The sequence below is a fragment of the Diabrotica virgifera genome, chromosome 2 (genome assembly GCF_917563875.1).
Source record: "Diabrotica virgifera virgifera chromosome 2, PGI_DIABVI_V3a".
In the NCBI taxonomy this organism is placed as follows: Eukaryota; Metazoa; Arthropoda; class Insecta; order Coleoptera; family Chrysomelidae; genus Diabrotica; species Diabrotica virgifera.
The window spans coordinates 105,842,897-105,870,087 of record NC_065444.1 but is presented as its reverse complement, the minus strand read 5'-3'; the positions used below and the strand labels follow the sequence as shown (position 1 = coordinate 105,870,087).

The 27,191-nt window shown below is 34.4% G+C and overlaps 1 protein-coding gene across 3 annotated transcripts in view; it reads right to left on the bottom strand.

Moving 5' to 3' along the window:
- The window catches only part of LOC114328891 (transcriptional enhancer factor TEF-1), a 522,782-nt gene that overhangs the window by 11,802 nt on the left and 483,789 nt on the right, over nucleotides 1-27,191 (bottom strand). For all 3 annotated transcript variants that reach the window (XM_028277869.2, XM_028277867.2, XM_050643933.1), the window contains 3 exons: nucleotides 22,225-22,265; nucleotides 16,850-17,030; nucleotides 13,331-13,563 (listed from right to left, as the gene is read on the bottom strand). In XM_028277869.2, coding sequence (XP_028133670.1) covers nucleotides 13,331-13,563; nucleotides 16,850-17,030; nucleotides 22,225-22,265 — 455 coding nt within the window. The remainder of the gene's footprint in view (nucleotides 1-13,330; nucleotides 13,564-16,849; nucleotides 17,031-22,224; nucleotides 22,266-27,191) is intronic.

The window sequence follows — 27,191 nt, the reverse complement described above, 5'->3', positions numbered from 1 at the left end:
CTAAAGCGTGATAACGCTCGTTGGCACTCAGCTCGGATTACGAAGATTACCTGGCTAACACCAACACAACAACAATGGACTGACCTTTATTAAGTCCAGATATTAATCCCATCGAACACCTATAGGATAAGCTCAAACGCAGAGTTCGGGTCCATAATTCAACACCAGTGACATTAGTGGAACTAAACACTGCATTAGATGAACAGTGGGAAGCGATTCTTCAGGATTCAGTAAGTAATAATATTTTACTTGTAAATTTACATTGTGTGTGGATAGAAACTTGCCAAACAGCGTAATCAAAAACTATAACTTATTTTACTTTTGAGTCGATTTTTTGCTCTCAAGTGTAGAACACGAAGTAAATAAAAAATGATTTAGGTATATGAAGAAATAGACAATGCAGAGAATATATAAATGTGAAATGTCTGGGGAAATTAGTAGACTAAGAAGAGAGATTAACTGCCATCAAGGGTAGATGACTATGAAGTAGATAGAAGCTATTTAACATTATTAAGCATTTTACAGACACACCTAGATCATAATCGGGGACAAAAGAAAGTTTATGAAGGAATTCATCTTCTTCTTAAAGTGCCGAGACCGCTTGTCGATCGTTGGCTCTCATGTTGCCCAGCATATTAACAGTCACTGTCTTATTTACAGCCACACGAAATAGTTTAGTGCTAGTTTTCCTAAACCATTGGCGTAGGTTTTTAAGCCAAGAAGTTGTACAGCGGCCCACACTTCTTTTTCCCATTATTTTACCTTGCATGACAAGGTGAAGTATGTCATATTTTTCTGGGTGACGCATGATATGACCAAAGTATTTCAATTTGCGCCTTTTAACCGTGTTCACTACTTCGCATTTCGTTTGTGACTCTTTCTACCCAACTGATCTTCAGAATACGGCGGTAGGCCCACATCTCAAATGCTTCTAGGTTTTTTAAAAGCGATTATGTCAGGGTCCATGCTTCAACCCCGTAAAGTAGTACTGGGAATATATAACACCGAACCATTCTTATGCGAAGTTCCAAATTCGGGAAAGAATTCATGGGAAACTGCTATTAACGAAGAGTTATGTGAATTGAAAGACAATGAAACATGGGAGCTATATAGCGTTTCACGTTAAGAACGGAACGTTGAGCAGATAGGGGCTACATATTTATTATGAACGATAGAAGCGTGCTGATGCCGCTTCTATCGTATCAATGATAAATCGTATATCGGCAGTCAGTAGCAACACATGCTTGATAGATTTGGCAACACTGATCTGCATAAGCCAAAACGTTCCTTTCTTAATGTAAAATAAAGTATAGTAGATGAACCTCAAAATGCAGAGATAATAAGTAATAGATGGGTATTTAACATAAAGGAAAATGAAGAAGGTGAGCCTTTAATTCAATCAAGACTGTTTGCTAAAGGATTTGAGCAGACAGATTGTGGAGATTTGCAGACAGTTGCTACACTATTAACATTGAGACTTGTTATGTATTTGTAACTATTATAATATAATTTTAGAACAGTTAGATGTAAAAATGCTTGTTTGCATAGTAGCATAAAAAGAGGTTTATATAAACATTCCCGAAGGAATTGAACTTCAAGATGGTATAAAACAAGCACCTAAAGCATGGAACGAAAGATTTAATAACTTTATGTTATTGAACTTTGGCACATTATTTAATTCTAAGACAGTACAAAGTTCGTCGGGTCCGCTAGTTTGTTTTATATTTAATCAGTTTTAAATGCATTTGAGCTATTCTGAAAAAATCTTAAGATTAATGTTTTTTTTAGTGAATATATTCTACGACAGTACTGCCTTTATTTTCGTTACTCTCCTTATAGTATGTCTGAAAGGTCTGGACAATCTTTGTTGTTTTTGCCAGCGTTTCTTAACGTAAAGTATGCAATTTTTAACGACGTTAATTCAATTGTTACTTCACTAAAAATCCATTTTTCTATTGCCCTCAGATTCTGAGTCTGTTAATAGGCCTGAATCCCGCGTAGCAAAAAAAGTTTATTAATAGCAAGCTGAAAATTTGTTAATAGCTGAACGGTGTCTCAAGTTGGACAACAGCTTGCTATTAATCAACTTTTTTTCATACGCGGGATCCAGGACTATAAATGCTGTATCAAAAATGTATTTTTTCATAGTAATTTTTAAAACATGTTAAATATAATTGCTACGAACTACTAAAAACTAACTCTAAATCAAATAATTTAATTTTTAAATTTTAATTTAGTTGAAATTTCGGTTTAGTCAACTTTCACTGCTAGAAAGCTAATTGATATTTATTATGAACCGCTCAGAGGAAAAGTGGTACAACCCACAAAGAACAACGAAATTCAATCATTTCAATTCGGCATCCCATATAAATTTCATCAAATTCTTGTCAAGAATCCGTCACAACTGGCTCAGTAAGTATAACCGAGATTTTTTAGTTCGTTAACATGCAAAATATTTCATTTACCAAAAGTTAAGTTATATTGAGTTATACCACTTTTCCTATGACCGGCTCATATGAGTCATGTACTGGAAAGTTGTAGCGTTTAAAAAACCAGTGAAAATATGATCTTTAGATTTGTATAGATTTTACAATCCCTCTCTAAGAAGTCCAAATTTTTTTATTCAGTTTTTTACTTAAATTCAGATTGCAAGGAATTTTCTAAAACCGCACCTGTATACATCTACGAAGTATTCCGCAACATTTCAATGTGTTACAAGATTCCTGTTTATTTGAGACGCAAAAACAGAATTTGTAAGAAGTTTTGACAAAAGTACAGTTCTAATGCGTTGATGAACTTTCTAGAATAAATGTTGAAAATCAATTTGATTGGTTTGTTTGAATTTGGTACAAAGATCGAAGCTCGTAATTGGCTCTGAAGAACGGAAGCCGGAAATTGCGTAGTGACAGGATCAAGGAATTTTGGCAGGAGACGGAGAAGAAAGCAGGCATTCTTACAATGGTAGTGAATCAGTAAACATCGATAGTGAGTTACCGGCTTTTTTGTGACGCAAAAAGAATTTCCAAGTAAATGGGATCTATCAAAGTTCTTCTGTGTTTTTGTTAAGTAGGTGTACCATCAGTTTGATGGTGTAGCAGTTCCTTTTTTGATGGTAAAAGTGTAATATACGCTTTGTAAAAATACTGCGTATGTATTTATGAAAGCCGGCATAGTACTAATATCGTAGTGATGAATTAAACCCAAGCCTCCCGTCTCCTGGATTAGAAAACCTATTTCCCGAGGTAAATAAGCAAATTTCTTTTGTTTTATGGTATTTTCATGGTATAATGGTATATGGTGCAATCAGTAATTTTCCATTGACATTTTCCCCTTCGAGTGACGTATGAACTACGTACGTGCTGTCAAGTGTCATGTCAAGTTTCACAATGGTGAAGTTTTGAATTTTAAGGTATAGTGACTTTTAATAATTATAAAATTCTCAAACTAATAACGTTAATTTCTTTCAACATAAAAAAAAAATAAATCTTTTTGGAACTTAAAATACAAAGATGAAAAAGTAAATTGTTGAACAGAACAAAGAATAATTTTGCTTCCATCATTAAAATATTATTGTAAAGACATAATTGTAAGTTAATGTTAAAATCCTTTTTGAAACCTTTTGAAATAGTTAAAAATAAAAGATTTACGGAATGATATTTGACAGGTGACATAGTTGTTGTTATTTTCAATAATTAAGTACTACGAGGAGTAGTCAGTAATTCTTTAATGTAAACATTGTTCCCTGAATGAATATAAATTTTTGTTTTAATGCAAATGCTATAATATATGTCATAATTAGGTCAGTCAGTCAGTTATACAAGTCATAATTAAGTCAGATATCAAATCCTCAATGCAATAATATTATTGTTTATCTTTTGGTGCACCATAACCTATGTTCAGAAAAGTAGATGTATTTTTTTTTACAGGTAATCTTTTATGTAATCTGAAAGTTTTGTTATGTCAAGGAATAATTTTTCAATAAATGCCATAACTGTGTATTTTGTCCTGTTTATTTACCGCTAACCTATTGGCAAAATTTTAACCACAAACTTTAAAAGCTTTTTAGAGTCAAATTTTAAGATGTTGGATGATCATAGAAAGTAAAACTCCTGGTAAGGCGCCCTAACAAAATATAGCCAGGATTTATATTTAACACCCCAGGATATCTGTAAGTACCCTTGTTTAAATTTTTGATAGTAGTAAATATTCCCTAATCCCTAACTTCTTCTTAACGAACTCACAACCTTAGCTCTCCAACCAAAACACGAGCCGCCGTAGCAAAGTAGTTTTTAGAAATATCCCCTAGTTTTCTCGACCCTTTTGTATTTAAGCAGTATCTAAATTTTCCAAGCTTTTATCTTCCCCCTTATTTCTAAGTGCTACAAAATGGCGCCCAACGTGGGGCTGATTCATTTTTCTGCCTCTTTCAGTGTCCAGTTGTGCGCTACAAAATAGCACCCTCAGACGTGAGGCCAGTCTCTTTTCACCCCCCAGTCATATCGTTAAGTTGTTCCCAAACAGTTTACATTTTTTTAGTTAGTCCCAACTGTTTTTCAACTTAATTTCCTCTCCTTGCCCCAGATTTGAGACCGATTCTACTATCACAACCAGTATCGCAACATAGTTTAGCCCAAGAGCCCCTACATTTTTTTAGAACGTTACGAAGTGGTATAAAATTTTCAATAGGATGTGTAAATATGTACTCATAGTAGTGTATTAACATTGTTTTTATGTATGTACTTATAGTAGATGTTAATACAGTACCCATGGTGAAAGCAATATTTAAATTTTTTTTAAAAAAGTATTGATTGTATAGACAAGTAGTCTATATAAGTAGCGTTGAACATTCCAATATTGAAACTATTGATAAAGTATAACATTTTAGTTGTATTTGTGCATTTATTCATAATTGATTAACAATTTTTTACAGAATAACTTGTTTTTGTGATTTTTTTTGTTCGTCATTTGAGTATATGTGTATAGTCTGTGTAGTTTCCGTTTGAGTTTTTAGTCCCAATGTTGTCTAGTTGTCCCATTATTTTTTTCTCAACTAATCTAGTTTTGTCAGTGTCATAAAGATACCAAAGGTTAGTTGGAGTCTGCCTGTGAAGTAGTTTGAGTGTATCCGTGAAGTAAAGTAGTTAGTCAGTCCAATTACTATTTGTCTTTCCCTTCTTGTACCAGAATAGATCACAAGTGTAATACTCGTGATAAAGGAAGTGTGCTTAGTTGTCTAGGAACACTCCCATTAGTTATCGGAACAAGAACCGTTGTTGGTGTTATCCCGTGTAAGCTCATTCGAGAAGCAAGTTTCAATATTGTTTGTGTTTGTCTATCCCTGTTTTGTCTGAAAATATTTGAGTCTGTTGTTTCCTGTTTGTTTTGTGTACCCTTGTGTTATTCCCTGTTAGTCCGTGTCAGTGGTGGAGTGTGAATTTTTTGACCAATAGTTTATTGACCCCTCTTTTGTTTATTGAGTGATTGCAGACCAAGAGCAGAAGTTGCAACAAAGTCAGTGAGGTTAGGATCTGGCTGCGTGAGAGTGCAAGTGAGGTTTGTGTTCGTTTGATAAATAGAAACGGTTTTTTGTCCGAAAGTCATACTTTCTACTATTCCCTTTGGTCTTTCCCCTGTGTGTTGTTTTCACCCCAGTTTTAAAAATGAAGTCTACCCAAGTTAATGATCTGAAAACCGATGAGTTATCTTATGAACTTTTCATAAGAGGTTTTAATGTCCAAAATAGGACTGTTGAAGAAAAACGTAAGTTGTTGAGAGGTCAGTTAAGTAAAGAGACCATCTCATCTTCCATTAATTTGACTAAAAATGTAGTCGATCCTGATCAAGAGTTACCTACAATCCAGTCAATATTAGCAGATTTGCAAAGTATTGCGCGGGCAATGAGTGCACAGTCATCAAAGGCTGACTTTGCTCGTTTCAAAACAAGGTCCAGTCATCTGGATTTCAGATTGGAAAATTTCCCTGATAATGTAGAAGAAGCTATAAAAGAAGTTATTGACAACTATAAGATGGATTTATTGATGTTGACTGGAGATGTCTTAGAAAAGGAAGAGACATCTGACAATGTGTCCGTCCCATCGACTAGTGGTACAACTTCAGTCCCCGTTGCCCCTATTAGTTCAGTTTCAGCCCCTATTATACAAATTTCAACTCCTGTTAGAGTTTCTGATTTAAATATCAAATTTAATGGTGAGAGTAAAGCCCTTCCCACATTTTTAGAAAAAGTAAGAGATTCTGCTAGATCCAGAAATATTTCTGATGATGTCCTGTTTAGATCAGCTTTTGAGTTATTCGACGGAAACGCTGCTATTTGGTATAGGAGTGTTGGAAATACAGTTAACAGTTGGAATGAGTTGGTAACCCTTCTCAAAACTGCTTTCCTACCCCCAGATTATAATGATAATCTCCTTGATGAAATTAAAGGTCGAAAACAAAAAAAGTCTGAGTCAATCACTATTTATTCCGCAATCATGGAGAATCTCTTTAAACGTTTAGAAGAGTACCCATCTGAAGCCCAACGAGTAAAGATTTTAAGAAAAAATATTTTGGTGGATTATATTCCACTCGTAGCCCTTCAAGATTTTCCCACTGTCGAAATGTTAGTCATAACTGTTAAACGTTTGGAGCAAAATGTTTTGCCCCTGCTTCAAACTACAAAAGGTCTTGCTGGTATTTCATTAGAGGATTCAGAAAAACCCCAAGAGAAGCTTCAGGTACTTGATAAACAAGACAAGCCTGATAACCCCAAAGGAGACAAACGAGAAAAGCAAGATCGTCCCTTTAAGAAATCCAAGTCTACGCAGAGAAATGAGAGACCCAATCCTCCAGTAGATACTGATGAAAGACATCAGTCTTCTTCTTCTTATCCACCCCACAGAAATCAGTCTTCTTATCCACCTCCATTGATGCAATCCCCTCCCTATCGACCGTATGGAAATCAGTCTTCTTCTTATCAACCTCATTCAATGCAACCCCCTCCACAACCCTACCAAACACATGACAACCCTAGAAAAATTATTTTTTGTTTTACTTGTGGTAAGCCCAACCACATTTCTCGCAATTGTACAAACAGAGAAATGTCTTGTTCTCGTTGTGGTAATAAAGGAGTGAGAACGTCCTCCTGTATGTGTCAAAAAAAACTAGGTAGTGTGCAGCCAGTCGGCAGTTGCACTCCATATAGAGTTAAGCCCGACAAATTCCCCCAAAACATACTTAACCCTCTTTTTGAAAAGAAAGGTTGTGACAGTCGTCCTCATGTTAGTATTTCTATCTTTTCTAAAAACTTTGTCGCCCTCTTAGACAGTGGTTGCACCACATCCGTAGTAGGTGCCGCTGGAGTTAAATTTTTGGATTCCCAAGGAATTAAATATAATTCTACTCCCTGTAAACACGTCTGCTTAGCAGATGGTTCTCAAAAATCAGTTGTTGGTACTATTGATCTTCCAATTGAGGCTGATGGTGTTTCCCAAGTAGTGAAATTTCTTGTCGTACCCTCCGTTCCCCATAGTTTTATTTTGGGAAGTAACTTTATGCATAAATTTTCAGTGTTCTTGAATTTTAGAGATGGAACATGGCATTCTTCCCAAAAGGAAGAGAAAACAGAAACTTTGTATTCTGTAGACTCATTTTCCCCCACTGAAAAAAATTTAGTAGATTCCACAGTCGCTTCTTTTGAGGAAATTTCTAGTTCCAACTACATTGGAAGAACCAATAAAATTGAAATGGTTATTGACACTGGTGATGCAAAGCCATTTAAGAAAAGACAATATCCTTTATCCCCATACATGAATAAAATACTACATGAAGAGTTAGACGATATGTTACGATTAGGAGTAATCGAACCAGCCCAATCCCCATGGTCAAGTCCCATATTATTAGTCAAGAAAAAGTCAGGTGAATATAGGTTCTGTTTTGATGGTCGTTCATTAAATGAAGTCACTGTTCATGATACATATCCTTTGCCCCAAATAGACAGAATTCTTTCGTTACTTAGAGGAGCTAAATGCATTAGTTCCATTGACTTAAGAAAAGCTTTTTGGCAAATCCCGCTGCATCCTGACTCTAGGAAAAAGACAGCCTTTAATGTTTCTGGTAGAGGTTCCTTTCAATTCACTTCTGTTCCTTTTGGTTTGTGTAATAGTGCACAGATTCAACAAAGATTAGTTGATGCTATCTTTGGCCCTGAATTTGAACCCTATATATTCTGTTATTTAGATGACATCATAGTGTGTACCCCATCTTTTGAAGAACATATCCGATTGTTGAAAATTATAAGAGATAAACTGAAAGAAGCAAACTTGACCATTAACATCGATAAGTGTGATTTTTTTAAATCTGAATTGAAGTATCTTGGTTATGTAGTTGGTAACAATTCCCTTAAAGCAGATCCTGAAAAAATCTTAGCTATGGTTAATTATCCCAGGCCATCTAATTCTACTGAAATTAAAAGATTTATAGGTATGTGTTCCTGGTATCGTCGTTTCATTAGAGATTTTTCCAGTTTAGCCTCCCCTATTAATGACCTCCTTAAAGGTCATAGAAAGAAAAAACAACCAGTAGTTTGGACTAGTGAAGCTGAAAAAGCTTTTTTGAAAATTAAAGAACTCCTAATTTCTGCCCCTATCTTAGCCCAACCCAATTTCGAACTTCCCTTTGTTGTGCAATGTGATGCATCTGACACTGGTCTTGGTGGTGTCTTGACTCAAACTATTGATGGTGAAGAAAAAGTTATAGCTTATGCAAGTAGGTCCCTTTCCCGAGCTGAAAGAAATTATTCAGTTACAGAGCGAGAATGTCTCGCAGTGATCTTCGCTATCGAGAAATTTCGAGGTTATATTGAAGGAGTTAAGTTTTCGGTCATTACTGACCACCATTCACTTCTCTGGTTGAATAAACTGTCCAATCCTACAGGCAAATTAGCCAGGTGGGCTATGCGCCTAAGACAACATACTTTCGATTTGATTCATAGAAAAGGAACATCCCATTTAGTCCCTGATGCTTTATCTCGAGCTCATACCAATGATACACCCAAAGATGCCCAAAAAGTTGATTATCTAGAAATAGATCTTGACAGAATAGACCCTTGGTTCGATGATTTAAGATCAAAGATACTCCGTTCCCCTGGTGATTTTCCACAATGGAAAGTGGAAAATGATTTCATTTACAAGTATGCCCCATCCCCCAATTCTTTCAAGACTAATGATATTGAATGGAAAATTTTAGTTCCCAAACCCCAAAGATTAGAAGTAATGCAATCTTGTCATGAGCCACCTACGTGTGCTCACTTTGGATTCTATAAAACTTTGTCCCGTATTCAAGAAAGGTACTATTGGCCCAAAATGCGTTGTGATGTGCTTAAGTTTGTCAGATCATGTAAAGTTTGTGGTGCTCAGAAAACACCAAATCATGCTCCTTTAGGTAAAATGGGTAAGCAGAGAGAAGCCCAATTCCCCTGGCAAATAGTTGCCATTGATCTGATAGGTCCCTTTGTTCGTTCTAAAAAAGGTTATACATGGTTATTAGTGGTTGCTGATTGGTTTAGTAAATATACCTTAGTCCATCCTTTGAGGAAGGCTACGGCTAAGAGTATTACTGAATTTTTGGAAGATAATGTCTTCCTGATGTTTGGTGTTCCCCAGTATGTGATTTGTGATAATGCCTCAAATCTGAACAACCCTCTTCTAATTAATCTCTGTAGTAGGTATAATGTTCAGAAAGTATGGTTTAGCCCCGTGTATGCACCACAATGTAATTTTGTGGAGAGAAATAATAAAACCATTGGAACAGCAATCCGTATGTATATAAAAGACCACGTAGACTGGGACAAGAATTTAGCAAAGATCAGACAAGCTATTAATACCGCAAAGCACGAAGTAACTGGATACACCCCAGCTTTCCTTAATTATGGCCGTCATGTTCCCCTGAGTGGAAACTACTATGGTGTTGATCAAAACGATCAACGGAAGCAAGATCTAGAAATTATTCCTGGTAACCGTGATATGTATGCTTCAGAAGTAAAAGGATTAAGTCAAGTCTTCGAAAAGGTCAGGGCTAATCTTCGAAAAGGATATGAACGTAACGCTAGAAGTTACAACTTACGAAGAAGAGAAGTCCAATTCCAAGTAGGAGATAGAGTATGGAAAAGGAATAAAGTCCTGTCTAATGCTGCTAACAAGTTTATGTCTAAACTAGCACCGAGGTACATTGAAGCTACAGTCCGTGAAAAGTTGTCACCAGTGGTGTATCGTCTCTCTGATTTAAATGGTTCTGATCTTGGTAAATGGCATGTTAAAGACTTAAAACCTTTTGTATCTGATGGAGATAATATGTCATCCCCTTAGTCCTGATCCCCTATTCCATGTTCCCCCTGTATTGTTCTTCAGTTCCCTTAGTCTTGATAAGAAGTTGATATTCTCTTTGATTTTGGTATGTCGTCTTTTGGTCCCTGTTGTTGTCGTATACCCCCTTGTATGAATTTGTTGTGATTTGGCCCTTGTTGTTGTTGTATCCCCCTTTGTTAGTCTTCTTTTATTTTAGTCTAGTTGTTGAAGTGAGTATATTCCCTGTGAGACGTTTAACATAAAGTTACCGATCTCGACTTGAGACAAATGTTAAGATTACGTTGTCTCATTGAGGTATTTAGAATGGAGATTCTAAATCCTCATTTTTGCTGAACCGTTGCCAACAAAATTCCCTGAAACTCGCTAGGCGTTTAGTGGAGTTTAGGCAGATGCCTATCTGCTGAGCCTAGAGCTCAAATGATTTGTTTAGTTTTTGAGAACCGCTCGCGGTTAGGCAACGAGGTGACAAGGCTGTGTCTGCCCTGGTATGTCACTTGTGTTACTGCTGTGGATGTCAGCGAGGTCCACACAGGGCACAAGTTTAGTTTCTTTCCCAAGGCACAGAAACTCTTGTCACCTACAGTTCATTTTAGAGTCATTACACATTTAAGTCTACTCGACTTTAAAGAGTCTGGCGATCGATGGTACGCTAGCCCAATCCCTAACGTTTGTTTGTTTAATTTAATCCCCACTAGCCATCATCTAAAAAAATTTTTGATGTGATTGTTTAGCCTCACTCAAGGAGTCATGGTTGATTTTTGTTTGGTTTATCGAAAACTGGATAGCTATCCGAGCTTTCTCTTTTCGGAGGAGGCTGTGTAGCGTTTAAAAAACCAGTGAAAATATGATCTTTAGATTTGTATAGATTTTACAATCCCTCTCTAAGAAGTCCAAATTTTTTTATTCAGTTTTTTACTTAAATTCAGATTGCAAGGAATTTTCTAAAACCGCACCTGTATACATCTACGAAGTATTCCGCAACATTTCAATGTGTTACAAGATTCCTGTTTATTTGAGACGCAAAAACAGAATTTGTAAGAAGTTTTGACAAAAGTACAGTTCTAATGCGTTGATGAACTTTCTAGAATAAATGTTGAAAATCAATTTGATTGGTTTGTTTGAATTTGGTACAAAGATCGAAGCTCGTAATTGGCTCTGAAGAACGGAAGCCGGAAATTGCGTAGTGACAGGATCAAGGAATTTTGGCAGGAGACGGAGAAGAAAGCAGGCATTCTTACAATGGTAGTGAATCAGTAAACATCGATAGTGAGTTACCGGCTTTTTTGTGACGCAAAAAGAATTTCCAAGTAAATGGGATCTATCAAAGTTCTTCTGTGTTTTTGTTAAGTAGGTGTACCATCAGTTTGATGGTGTAGCAGTTCCTTTTTTGATGGTAAAAGTGTAATATACGCTTTGTAAAAATACTGCGTATGTATTTATGAAAGCCGGCATAGTACTAATATCGTAGTGATGAATTAAACCCAAGCCTCCCGTCTCCTGGATTAGAAAACCTATTTCCCGAGGTAAATAAGCAAATTTCTTTTGTTTTATGGTATTTTCATGGTATAATGGTATATGGTGCAATCAGTAATTTTCCATTGACATTTTCCCCTTCGAGTGACGTATGAACTACGTACGTGCTGTCAAGTGTCATGTCAAGTTTCACAATGGTGAAGTTTTGAATTTTAAGGTATAGTGACTTTTAATAATTATAAAATTCTCAAACTAATAACGTTAATTTCTTTCAACATAAAAAAAAATAAATCTTTTTGGAACTTAAAATACAAAGATGAAAAAGTAAATTGTTGAACAGAACAAAGAATAATTTTGCTTCCATCATTAAAATATTATTGTAAAGACATAATTGTAAGTTAATGTTAAAATCCTTTTTGAAACCTTTTGAAATAGTTAAAAATAAAAGATTTACGGAATGATATTTGACAGGTGACATAGTTGTTGTTATTTTCAATAATTAAGTACTACGAGGAGTAGTCAGTAATTCTTTAATGTAAACATTGTTCCCTGAATGAATATAAATTTTTGTTTTAATGCAAATGCTATAATATATGTCATAATTAGGTCAGTCAGTCAGTTATACAAGTCATAATTAAGTCAGATATCAAATCCTCAATGCAATAATATTATTGTTTATCTTTTGGTGCACCATAACCTATGTTCAGAAAAGTAGATGTATTTTTTTTTACAGGTAATCTTTTATGTAATCTGAAAGTTTTGTTATGTCAAGGAATAATTTTTCAATAAATGCCATAACTGTGTATTTTGTCCTGTTTATTTACCGCTAACCTATTGGCAAAATTTTAACCACAAACTTTAAAAGCTTTTTAGAGTCAAATTTTAAGATGTTGGATGATCATAGAAAGTAAAACTCCTGGTAAGGCGCCCTAACAAAATATAGCCAGGATTTATATTTAACACCCCAGGATATCTGTAAGTACCCTTGTTTAAATTTTTGATAGTAGTAAATATTCCCTAATCCCTAACTTCTTCTTAACGAACTCACAACCTTAGCTCTCCAACCAAAACACGAGCCGCCGTAGCAAAGTAGTTTTTAGAAATATCCCCTAGTTTTCTCGACCCTTTTGTATTTAAGCAGTATCTAAATTTTCCAAGCTTTTATCTTCCCCCTTATTTCTAAGTGCTACAAAGTAACTGAAATTGGCATATGACATATGAAAGGAAAACGAGAAGATAGAGTTATTGAAAGACATAGAAATAAAGAGAAATGCGAAACAGAGACCGGGACAAGCAAAGAAAAGGAAAGATCCATACAGCGATAAACGAATAAGCAAGAAATTAGGGAAATGCCAATAGAGAGGAGAGTCGGGGGAGAGAAATATAAATAATTTTATCAACAATTTTATTCTCTTTTGGAAATGTAAGAACTTTTCCATCGATTTTAAAGAGCTACCTGTTTTCGATCTGAAAAACTTCTAAGATAACTATATACTTACGAACTCGTGACTCCGTAAAAGGCTCCTGTCTCGTCTTGAATGTTTGAGTTTAGGTCCGCCCAAAACTTGACGAGGAAGAAGGCGTTTTGAGGACCTTTGTCGTACAATTCCTTCAGTCCGCCCTTCTTCTCGGGGAATTTGTCGTATATCTGCCGAACGTCCACTGCTTCGAGCAGGGGATCTGAGTATGATAGCGCTGGTCCTCCTATGTGTACGAAAAGATGTTTTTGATACTAAAAATAAAACAAGTGTATTAATAAGAGAACGGAAAAGCAAAGATAGCAAGTTAAAAAGGACCTCGTAATGTTTTTATACAAATCACGACAGATCATTGAACAGATAGACAGAAACTTGTCATTGTAAAAAACAATATATCACATAATCGATAGTTGCGTTCGCGGGTACAGTTGACAAATTGTCGCCGACAATTTCTAACCTCACTTAATATAAATAATACCGTTAATAGATAAATATACAAGGTATATTTACTTTTAATTAATATTAATAACTAATTACTAAATTATACTAGGTAAATATACCTTGTATATTTATCTATTAACGATATTATTTATATCATTTTAAAGTGCGCATGCGTTTTGCTGCTAATTTGTCGCCGACTAGTCGCCGACAGGCACCCGCGAACGCACTTTGTATAATGCACAAGACAAACTAAATCTGTCTCGGGAGAGACATCTTTGGCTGTACTACAACTAACCGACATTTCCAACTAGATATCTTCATTCTTTTTTGGCAGTGCTGTGTGTTTTTCTATGTTGTATGTGTTTGCATGATGGTGTCTCGTGTGTCTCGTTTAGGCAAGATCTTTTGCCCCTTCAGGGCTTTTTTGAGTAGAAGAGTAGGTACTGGTGTTTAGATTTTTCTATCACTGGTAGCAGGGGTTCTGGGGTCTTCTCTAGGTCCAAAGCTGCTACATCCCAAACCGAACCTTGGCCTCCTTCAAATAGTGCCTCCAACTTTACCGCAACTTTACCAAATTTTGCGCATCCGCTGCCACTTCATCCTCCCACTTTTTCCGTGGCCTTTCTTTTGGTCTTGCGCCCTGCATTTTACATCTAGGGCTCTTTTCGGTAATCCTTCGGTCTCAATTCTCACTACATGACCAGCTCATCGAAGTCTCTGAAGTTTAACGAATTCTGAGATCGGTGTCTCTTTGAACGAAGGTAGAGTTCATGGTATACCTATCTATATTTCCCTACTCTGTTTTCGTTAATAGGCCCAAATATCTTCCAGCTTTCTTTTTGTCTTTTTTGTTATCACTTATGCCTCGCATTCATAACACACTATTGGTCTGGTAATAGTCTTGTATACCCCGATTTGTTATCTCCAGCGTATCTTTTTAGAGCCTGAACACATGGGCAAGTGAAAAATAAGGTTCTGGGGTCTTGCAAAGTAGGGAATAGACGGCATGTATGTGTAGAAAGGGTCTTTTCAAATGTTTTTTTATGTCTGACTGCATTTGCTGATCTGAAAACCACAGATCTGTGTGTAAGTGAGTTATTTGTTTAATCACGAGTTGCCTCTGGGCAGCTCCTGGGTGGAGTTGTCTCCACGATGTCAATGTATTAATTAAGGAATTTGCCTTTGTAAGAGTAATCTGGCAGCAAGATCAGCATGGAGTTATTAGGATTTGGGCCACTGATACTTTTTTGGATGTAGTTCTTACTCAGATCTCAAGCTTCTCAAGTATGGTTGGGATGTTCGATTAGTTGGACTCTTGTTTATAATTTGTTTTACGCAGAATACTCCTTTCCAAAGCCATCAGCCTGTGTGTGAGGTCTTGACTGCTTAGGGAATAATGTTTGCTATGCATTCAATATTTACCACGCCGGTTTCCGTACTTTATTCTTTATACTGCTTTGCACTTTATAATTTATACAGCCAACTAATCTAGCACTATCTGACTACAACTTGATCTATCAAGAATTTTACGTGTCTTTCGTACTGAATCATGTATTTACTAACCAAATTTGACGGTTTTCTACTAACGTCTTCCCAGGAAAATAATGTATTATTGGCAATATTGTAACGAGAAAAATATATTTCAACATAGTATATTATAAGTTTATAGCTCATAAAATTTTCATTTGGTGTAAATTTAATTTCGATGTGAATTGAAAATTGCATAATTAAATTGCGTATATTTATGCACCAAAATAAATACAATATTACTAAAATTTATTGCTACGAATTCATATAAAATTCTTTAGATGCCTTAAAACATTTTTGCAAGATGATTGGAGAAAAAATTTAAAAATCATCAGATTTAAATTACATTTTTGTATCAATACGATTATTTCATATTGTCATTAAAACTAATAGACGAATTAATAGAGTCAACCAATGTCGGAGTTCTTTTGGTCGTCTAAAATCATAGAAATATATTTATCTTAAGTTAGTTGTTGAGTACTTTATATTTGAGCCCTTATAGTATATAATATGACTATAAAAATACACCTATCTATAGAAATTATTCAGTTGCATATTATATCTTCATCTTTCATTCACTAATTAACGTATATCTGCACCTTAGATGACATTTTTATTGATTAATCTCATTGTCTGATGACTGTATCAATTACTATATTTTCAAATGATCCTCCTCAGTTTGTTATCCTACGCAAGGATACGGTGACGTCATGATCTTTGATTGACCGTGATTAACCATTCAACTTTCTTTTGAGCTTTGTGAGATGCTTCCGGAAGGAAAAGTCCTGTGAATTTTTTAATTTGATCAGACCATCGTGAAGGAAATCTGCCTCTTGAACTTCTGCCTTCGACAAGCAGTCTTTGTATGCCCTCTTTATTTCTAGTGATATGATCAAAGTACTTCAGAATAAGGTTTTTGAGGAACGGTAACGTAGAGCAACTATAGGAAGAAAAATAAAGAACCTACGACATGCTGATGACATGGTTATACTGGCGTCTTCACCAGAAGAACAGAAGCAAATTATGAATAAATTGGGCACGGTGAGTACGAAATATGGTGTGAAAATAAATATACAAAAAACCAAAGTAATGATTATCGATAGAAACAGAAATAACTAAACAGAGATAAGAAACATGACAGGTTACGAAGTGGCCAGAAAAGAATTATTGGAAGAGAGCAGCCTATAAATCAAGATCAGGAAATGTAAGAAACAAGAGAATTCAATAAATCATGAGCGTTAAATTATAGAATAACAGAGGAAATCAGAATCAAGCAACTAGGATAGTAAGGGAACGACCAAAGAATGGATGACAATAGAATACCAAAAAGTATTAAATTAAAAATTTTAACATTTAAAATTATTAAATTGGATACCGCAGGGAAGACAAAAGAAAGGCAGACCGAGATTAAGTTGGAAATAGCAAAGAACGTTATAAATGATCTTCACGCTATCTAAGACTTCTTTGAGTCTCAAATACGTAATTAAAAAAAATGACTCTTAAGCTGAAGTAACTTAGACAGAGAAAGTGTACATAAATGCACGACTTGTAATATACATATTATATACTTACTTCTTCTCTGTTAGGTGATTCCATGAAAGCAGAAAACTCCACCAGCCTTAGTTTGTGTGTGGCAATCGCCCTTCCTTCCCAAACTGGTGGTGGGGCTGATTGCAGGGCTCCAACTTCTCCCGCAGATACAGCTGTCGCCGGTTTACCTGCCGTGTATGCTGCCTGGGCAAATGGTTTGACACTAAAAAAGTAACAATTGTAAAATCAGATTGTGTTTAAAAATTATTCTATAAAAAATTGCAAACCCAAACATATTTGTCAAAATAAAACGAGACGATATTGCTGTTAGCAGTTTAGTAATGATTTCTGATATTTTCAAATTGAAGGAAAATTTTCCAGATTATGAAAACTATCTCTCATTTGAAAAACTATCGGTAAAGCTACTTTATTTTTAGAAATATAACTAATTCTGAAATATTCTGACATCGTATTCAAGAAATTCATGAAACATCATCTAAAAGTAGCCATGTATAATATAGTTAAAATCTCGTATGTTCTTAAAGCAGGACCCCTGTCTGCGTCATGCTCCGTGCCTACCTTCGACATTACCCTGTATTATGAGTCAACTGAAATGGTATCTATTAGTTATGATATCTTCTTCTTCTTCTTCTTTAAGTGTCATATCTGCGATCAAACGTTGGCTATCATCATATTTATAAGTTCTTGGAATTTTTCTCTATCAGCTGCTGAGCAAAATAGTTCTTCAGTTGTGATATCGCACCATTGTCTAATACAGTGGAACCCCGATAGTCGGCCTCCGATAACCCGGACGTCCGTTTAACCCGGACCGATTTTCATCAGACAAAACAAACATTTTTTCAGTTTGACTGAGTTGTTTACCAAGAAATGAACAATACTGTATACAACTGTACGTAATTTAGATATACAGTGCATTTATGTATTTCACGTTTTACATATTATAATGGAGTTTATCTTTACGAATACTGTATTTTATTAATTTTTACCATATTCTCCGGCTAACCCGGATTTTCGATAACCCGGATCGGCCGCGGTCCTGATTAATCCGACTTATAGAGGCTACACTGTATTGCATAGCCAAGATAGCTTTTAACGTCCTATCCAATTTTTGCCTTTCACTTTTCCCTTTATGAGAAGGCGAAGTAAGTGGTAGGTATTTGGGTCCTCTAATTATTTGTTCAATATACTCCGTTTTTTGTCTTTTTATGGTGTTCAGCAGCTAACGTTCAGAGTCCATGATTATAAGAACACTCTCGTTAGAAGTGTGCGAGACCCACGATATTCTTAGAATCAGTCGATAACACCAAATTTCAAACCATTCTAACTTTTCAACATTGGTGTTTTTAAAATTCATGTCTTGCACCACAAAATAGAATAGACCAAAACCATTTTACGAAAATTTAATGACATACCTACCTAATAGACATTAATTTTGAGATCTGTCCAAAGGTTTGCTTCATTTATCTAGTGTAACAGTGTTTAAGATCTACACTTTCTGTAAGAATGACGGTATCATCAGCATATCTGATATTATTAATTGTTTCTCTACCAATGTTTATTCCTTGTGATCTGATATCCAAGGCTTCCTTAAATATCTCCTCGGAATATGAATTAAATAGATTTGACGTTAATATAAGCTTTGTTTTACTCCACGTATCTTGATGCAAGCGGCTCTCGTCTTGTTGAACTCGATCAAATACCTTTTCATAGTCAATGAAACAGATATAGACGCTCTTGCGAAATTCACAACTTTATGGAGGAAAACCAGGATAGAGAATAGGGCCTCTCTGGTTCCTAAGCCTTTTCTAGAGCCAAACTGTTCATCATTAATTTGGTTTTTAAATATATGGAATGTCATCATCATCATTCTCTTTGCCTTATCCCTATGCGGGGTCGGCTTCCCTAATTGCATTTCTCCACACAATTCTATCCTGGGTCATATCAATATTAATCCCCTTTACCGACATGTCCTGCCTAATCGTCTCCCCCCACTTCTTCTTCTTTGGTCTTCCTCTCCTACTCCTTCCAGGAATCTGCACTTCAGCTACTCTTCATATTGGATGATTAACGTCTCGACGTTGAACATGACCAAACCATCTCAACCTATGCTCTCTCATTTTGGCATCAATTGGTGCCACCCCTAATATACTCATTTTTAATTTTATCCTTTCTTGTCACTCCACTCATCCATCTAAGCATTCTCATCTCCGCCACATGCATTAGTTGTTCCTCTTTCTTTTTCACTGCCCAACATTCAGTTCCGTACATCATAGCCGGTCTTATGGCTGTTTTATAGAATGTTCCTTTCAGCTTCATTGGAACTTTTCTGTCACACACGACACCACTCGCTTCCTTCCACTTCATCAATCCAGCCCTAATTCTACTGCATGCATCTCCATCTATTTCTCCATTACTCTGTAATACCGATCCCAGGTACTTAAAACTATTGCTTTTTACAATCAGTTCACCATCCAAAGATACCATTTTATTTGTAGTAACTCCATCTTTAAATGAACATTCCAAATACTCTGTCTTTGTCCTACTAAGCTTTAAACCTTTTTCCTCCAGAGCTCGTGTCCACTGTTCCAGTTTTTGTTCTAAGTCTCTTTCACTATTTCCTACTAACACGACATCATCAGCATACATTAAGCACCATGGAATGTTACCCTGTAGTTTCGCTGTTATCTGGTCCAAAACTAATGAGAATAAATACGGACTAAGCACCGCGCCTTGGTGCAATCCTACTTTCACATGAAATTTATCAGTCTCTCCCACAGCTGTCCTAACACTAGTCTAACACTCCCTCATACATATCCCTCACAATCTTTACATATGCACCAGGGACTCCTTTCTTATTGAGTGCCCACCACAGAATCTCTCGAGGAACTCTATCATATGCTTTCTCAAGATCAATGAATACCATATGAGCGTTTGTTTCTTTACTCCTGTATTTTTCCATCAACTGCCTTATAATGAAAATTGCGTCTGTTGTTGATCTGCCCTGCATAAAGCCAAATTGATTCTCGGATATGTCGGTCTCTTCACGTATCCGTCTATCAATTACTCTCTCCCATATTTTCATGGTGTGGCTAAGCAGTTTTATAGCCCTGTAGTTTGTACACTGCTGTATATCTCCCTTGTTTTTGTATACAGGTACTAGTATACTGCTTCTCCATTCGTCTGGCATTTGTCAAACTTCCATAATTCTATTAATAATGGAATGTACGATTCGTACGATTATATTAATAATTCTATTAATTAAAGTAATTCTATTAATAAGTAATTCTATTAATAAGTAATTCTATTAATAATGGAATGTACGATAATGGAATGTACCATAATATATGGAATGTACGATTTTGAATTATTCGCAAAAATATCGTAAGTACGTGACTCATTAGACATTAAGCCGGACTCAAACGACTCGTGTACCTGACGAATAAACGTCACTTGTGTATACTGTCAATGCTGTGTGAGTGGGTTACTAGTACAATTATTGTACTATTTGTCAAACACTAATAATAATAATGTTAATACTACTATTAATTGACAAAGAATTGTACTAGTAACCCTCCCAAAAGACATAGTAAGTAACGCAAGTAACGATTATTCGCCAAGTACACGAGTCGTTTGAGTCCGGCTTTAGACTAACAAGTCTAAATTCGCCGCATTTCGAAGGTTTGGTAATGTTACAAAGAGAGACTCCGTCAATCCTCTGACATTTTGCCTTCATTGTAGATTTTATTAAGGTGGAAATTGGTTGTGGTATACTTCAAATGAATTGTTATTACGGATAATGCCAATGATTAATGTGTTTTGGTATACTTAGAACTAATTTATTATAACAAATATGATCAAATGTGTAGGCTCTTCTCACGTGTATACCTATTATTATTTCCTCTTGGCGTCAATTTGAATATATTTAACGTGGACACGAAGCAACAATAGCATTTTGAAATCACGAGTTAATATCAACAGTAATTTCCATCCTTTTACCATAATTTAATACCAATTTGTACGAAGTGGTTTAAATCAAAAACCATGTCGAGTAATTTTTTATTGACGTGCGTAATTCAGGTATATTCACTAAACAGATCTATTAATAATCGGTAAAAGTATACAAAAAGCTGCATGTTATTAGAATATATTTTTGTTCCCAAAACATTAATTTTATGCTTAATCATTATGAAAGACAGTATTTGTATATATTTGCTTTGATCTCGATTATTATAATGTATAAAATACATCTTTTGAGACATGTAAAATATAGAATCAGAATTATTTAAACAGATAGTACTCAAAAAATTGCTATACATTAATTTAGTATCAATATGACTGAATAAAAACAATTTATCGGTATAAATTTTGACTCCAATGTCTGATAAACAACATTATTGGGATAGGAAAATGAAAAAATTAGAGAAAGGCAAGTAAAAAGAAACAAATGAGATGACAATATAGTTATATCAAATTGCGTTTGAAATCTTGCAAGTTGATTTTGAAATCATTTTTTTTTGTTCCCATCTTTCCCAATTTATTCCAAATATATTCAATCCAGTTTAGCTGAGGTGATTACATTGATCACTTCAAAATTTGGATTTTGACCTCCCGAAGATAACACAAAATTGAAGTATGAGGTCGAGAAATTGCCATCCAACAAATAAAAATTACCCCGAAATGCAAGAGAGCCTTCTCTTGCATTTGGTTTTTTTTTTTTGGTAATGTGTAAGTAGACTTCAACGACTCCTTAGGAATAGTTCCTGTATTGTACGGCTTTAAATGTTTGTCATTTTTCCATCAGTTCAAGTATCTTGTCAGTCATCGCAATATTTAGACAACTTTAAGTTGACCAAGTATGGCAGGTTGATGGAGCAAGTGTACCGACGATTTTTAATCAGAATTATAGCTCTATTGAGTTTTAAGCAACGCCGCATGATTCATTTAAATGATGTATACTGTATACGCAATAAAAAACAATTTACTTTTAAAAAACACAAACTGAAATTTGAATTGCAATAAATAATTTAAACAATAATTAGATATTAAAATTTGTATTAAAGTTATTATTAAAATTAAATTATAATTAATTATTAAAATTTTTAAATAAGACCACTAAAAATATTTTTTTTTGTTTTTCAACTTTGGGTCGTTAGTCTGTACGTAATGAATACATTATGAATAACTTTAAATCAGTAAAGACAATTTTTATTGCAATTTGTTTCGATTTTCTTAGCTCCAGGTAAACCTACGTAGAATTAAATAAAATATTCTTACTAAGAAATAATATTAAAACCGTAAAGAATGTCTAGAACATAGAACATCAATAAAATCAGCAAATAAAAAATAAATTACGTAAATATATGAACATTTGAAACAACTTAGACATAAATACTTACTCTTGAGAAGTTCCAGGCTGTAATCCAGGCTGCCAAAATTGCTAAAACCAAAAAGAAACGATTACTGAGTAAATGTAAATATAAAATAATCTAAAAGCATTGTACGTCATATTAGAGAGTTATTGAAAATGTATTTAATGTCGTATTTTAAAGATTCTTTTAAAATGATAGTGATTCTTTTAAAATGTTAGTAATAACTCCATTCTAGAAATGTAGTTTATTGTACTTTAGTAAAGTATCCTTTAATAACGACTTATATTTTACGGTTTCAATAACCCTAACTTAATACTTCTACTATTTTACCTTACTTTTAGAACTTTACTAAGCACATAGTTCATTTAGATTTAGTTTGTTGTAGTTTTGATCTTTTTCCGGAATTTGTACATTTTAAAAATCAAAAGATTTTGAAAAAAGAACAGATGTGCAACAAAAGATGTACATATATTGGAGATAATTCACATACAAAAGATCAAAATTGTACTAATAATAAGACCGATATAAAAGATATCTACAGATACAAATCTGGGTCTAAAAGATACAATATCTGGATCATATAACACGTGGTCACAGATATGAATTCCTAAAATTAATAATGCATGGAAAAATTCAAGGAAAGCGCAGCATAGGTAGAAGAAAAATATCCTGACTGAGAAACCTCAGAGAATGGTTTAGATGTAGCTCAACCGAACTCTTTCGGGATGTAGTGTCAAAATTTAGAATAGCAATGATAATTGCCAACCTTCGTCGCGGAGATAGCACATAAAGAAGAAGAAAAGGTCTCTCCAATGTATAAATATTACAGCTAAATAAATTGAGTTGATCGTAAATGCACCATTTGTAGATATTTTAAATACGACCCTGAACCAGTCGTATTTATAAGTGTTCGCAATGTGGTTGTAGGGTAAAATATCACTATATCACTTTTGCATTCCATCGTGAACTAGCAAACATTGCAGACATAAAATATAAATTGTATTAAAATGTCTATACAATTAAAGAGCTATTGAAAATGGCGAAGATAACCGAAACGTTTAAGCAATAATAAAGTTTTTTTTATATATATAATAACATTCGTTATGTTGCCAATGCAGTCATTACTTATTGCTGAAAGTGAGAAAGACCTGGACCTCGATTTTTGACCCTTCGCTTCGTTATTGAACGTATTCGCTTCGTATCTGCTTAATATATGAAGCGAGTGTTCGATAACGAAGCAAAGGGTCAAAAATCGAGGTCCTGCAGACGATACTAAACCCAATTTGTGATCCTGGGGAACAATAAACATAAAGAACACAAAAACCATGGTTATCAGTAAGAAGGATAAAGTCATAATAAGGATCCAGATAAAAAAACAAGTACGCAATCTACAAATTCGATATCGGATGGTAAAATGTTATTTCCACTCTATTCTTCTTTATGGAGTCGAAGCTTGGACTGTTAATGTTGACTTCTTAAGAAAGCGGAAAGCTTTAGAGATATGGCTTTTTGAGAAATTTAAAAATACCATAGACCGATCATATTACCAACGAAATGATGTTACACAGAATGAGAAGAGGCAGAGAACTTTTGACCACCATTAAAAGGAGAAAGACAGCATTTTTGGGGCACAGACTTAGAAATGATAAGTATGAGTTGTTGCAGCTGATGATAAAGTCAATTTTAAAATCGAAAGAAAAAGGGGCCCTGGTAGACAACAAATATCCTGTCTGAAAAACATTCGCGACTGGACCGGGTTAAACACACATACTCTTTCAGAAAAATAAGAACAATGGAGACGAATTTGCAATAGTTATAGCCAACCTTCATTAGTGGAGTCGGCACTAGAAGAAGAATTTATATATAACAGATCGATAAACCCAGAAATTAAAAGTTCACGTTAAGAAAATATACCTATGTATATACAAATATACATACAATTTCACAAATTTAAAAGCATCACACACTTTTTGTGGTTTTTGTTAAAATTTTATTTCAGCAGGTTGAGAGAATTTACTGCAATAAAATCTGACAATATAACTGACATTTACCGCAAATGTTGACAAAAGTGTATTTATTCTCTGTTACCGCGGCATTAAAATTTGTAGAGAAAATGTTCTTTTATATATTTCCTTTGTTCTGAAATCGATATTCTGAAAATCACTGGCGAAAGTTCTAAAATGTAGGTAAAATATGATTTTTAGCTTTAACAAATAAATTAGACAAACACTTATTTGATTAAACGAATGTTAAAATATAAGCCCAAATGTAGCATTATAGCAGATATATACGTCTATATTACAGCTGCACCACACAGCAAATAAATTGCAGAATAAAATTACCCGAACCTATCTTCAAGTGCTCACTGAAAGAAGGTTCTTTTAATAGCTACAACTAAAGTACACAAAGGGAAATTAAAATTGTTTGTATTGAAATATAGGTAAATGCCGGGACAGTTTTAAAAACTGGGTTACAGTGGAATAAATGAACTGCATGTGGATGGTTGGCTACATCATAAATGTACTATTTGTTTATAAATATAGATATATTTTCACTGACTTCTTCTTGTGGCGCTGTCTCCTTTAGTGGAGGTTAGGGACTACAATGACAAACCTGTCTCTGGTCAATGCAACAGAGATCTGGAATCAAGGCCGGTCCAGTCTCTGATAATTTTGAGTCATGATATCTGGCGGCAACCGGAACTCCGTTTTCCTTCAATCTCCCCCTGGAGGATCAGTTGCGCGAGACGGTACTTTTCGTTTCTCATTATGTGTCCTAAGCAGCGAACTTTTCTAACTTAGATAATCTTTACCACCTCTCTATCTGTACCTATTCTCTTCAGGGCATTTTCGGTGGTGGTATGGGTTGTCCAAGGAATTTTTAAGATCTTTCTATAAATCCAGAGTTCAAATACTTCTAATTTGTTTATCATCGTTATTTTCACTGACCATTCACTAAAAAAACATTATTTTTTAATTCTAATTGGCCAGTTAATGTGATCCATCGTTGGAAGGAGCTTTCTACTTAAAGTTTCTTCTTAGACAAGAGACAAGATATTATGTCCTATATCCAAATTCTAATCTCTACCGTTTGTAATACTGTGTTCTGAAATATCTTTGACCCTAAGATGTTATCCCGAAATTATCCAAAGTTTTACTGCTAAATCTATTTTCTTTGGTGTAATCCTAATGTTATGTTAACCATGTTTCTAAATATCTATAAGTTTCCTATTATTTATACAGTATGTCCCTGTAAGTTGTATTCATATGGAAAACTTTTTTATTATTAATTTTACGAAAAAAAGTTATTCTTCATAAAAAGCTCAGCATGCTCCAAAACCTAAGTAGACAAGGCGAAAACGGCGGGTTCGAAGGGAAAAATATTCCCATGAGATTTTTTTGCATAATCACATTCGTGAGACATCCCAGAATAAGGTTCAAGAAGTCGCCCAAGTGAAAAGTGGGCCAATTTTTTTTTAACAATTTTTTTTAATCAAATTGCAAGAATCAATATTTTTGGCCCGAACAATTTTTTCTTTAATTTTTTGGACCATTCTGGACAAAAAAGATCTCTTATAATTTTTCTCTAAAGTTGATCGTTTTCGACTTATAAGCAATTTAAAATTGAAAAAAACGAAAAATGGCGATTTTCAAGGCTTAATAACTCGGTTAAAAGTTATTATTATGAAAGTCAATATATGACGAAATCAAAGTTTGAAGCCCCCCTACAAGATCCTGAAGAAATTTTTGTCATTATTTTATTACTAAGCTGTTATTTTTAAGTAAAAATAATAAGCGCCATGCACGTGTGCGGGGCTGTAAATGCTGAGTGCGAGAGAGAAGCTATTCCAGCAGTCCAATTGTGCATCTTACTCGCACTCACATTTACAGCAGCGTCAATACGATACAACCACTCATTGTTATTAATTAAAAATAACAGCTTAGTAGTAAATTAATGACACAGATTTCTTCAGGATCATGTAACGGCGACTTTAAACTTTGATTTAGTCACTTTCTGACTTTCAAAATAATAATTTTTGACCGAGTTATTAAGCCTTAAAAATGGCCATTTTCGCGTTTTTCAAATTTTAACTTGCTTATAACTCGAAAAAGATCAACTTTAGAGAAAAATTATAAGAGACCTTTTTTGTCCAGAATGATCCAAAAAACCTAAAAAAAAATTAGTCCGGGCCAAAATATTGATTTTTGCAATTTGATTAAAAAAAAAATTGTTAAAAAAAAATTGGCCCACTTTTCTCGTGGGCGACTTCTTGAACCTTATTCTGGGATGTCTCACGAATGTGATTATGCAAAAATATCTCATGGGAATATTTTTCCCAACGAACCCGCCGTTTCCGCCTTGTCTAAAGATTTAACCATCAAATATCAAATTTTTTGAATATACGAGGTAGGTATGTCAAAAAGTTTGAATTTCACTCAAGAGTAAAGTAGCTTTATTTTTCACAATATTGAAAATTGCTATTATAGAAAAGTTGTTTGGAATTAAAAACTATATTATTTAAAACTATAGTATGCAATTAAATCCTTCTAATTGAAATTTTTTTTTAATTATGGATTACCTACATTATTTTTCAGTTATTTCAATTCAGATAACTCTTTTATTATTAATTTTACGAAAAAAAGTGATTCTTAATAAAAAGTTCCGCATGGTCTAAAACCTAAAGTACAAGCATCTTATGTCCAATTGTATCAATTTTATACGAGGTATGTCAAAAAATATGAATTTCGCTCTAGAGTAAAATACGTTTATTTTTCACAATATCGAAAAATGTTATTATGAAAAGATATTTAGAATTAAAAACTATGTTTCAGTATGTAATTACATCCTTCTAATTGAAATATTCTGAACTATAAAGGTACCTACTTTACTTTTGATCTAAATTTATCTTTTTTGACATACCTCGTATAAAATTGATAAAATTTGATATAAGATGGTTGTATTTTAGGTTTTAGACCATCCAGAACTTTTTATTA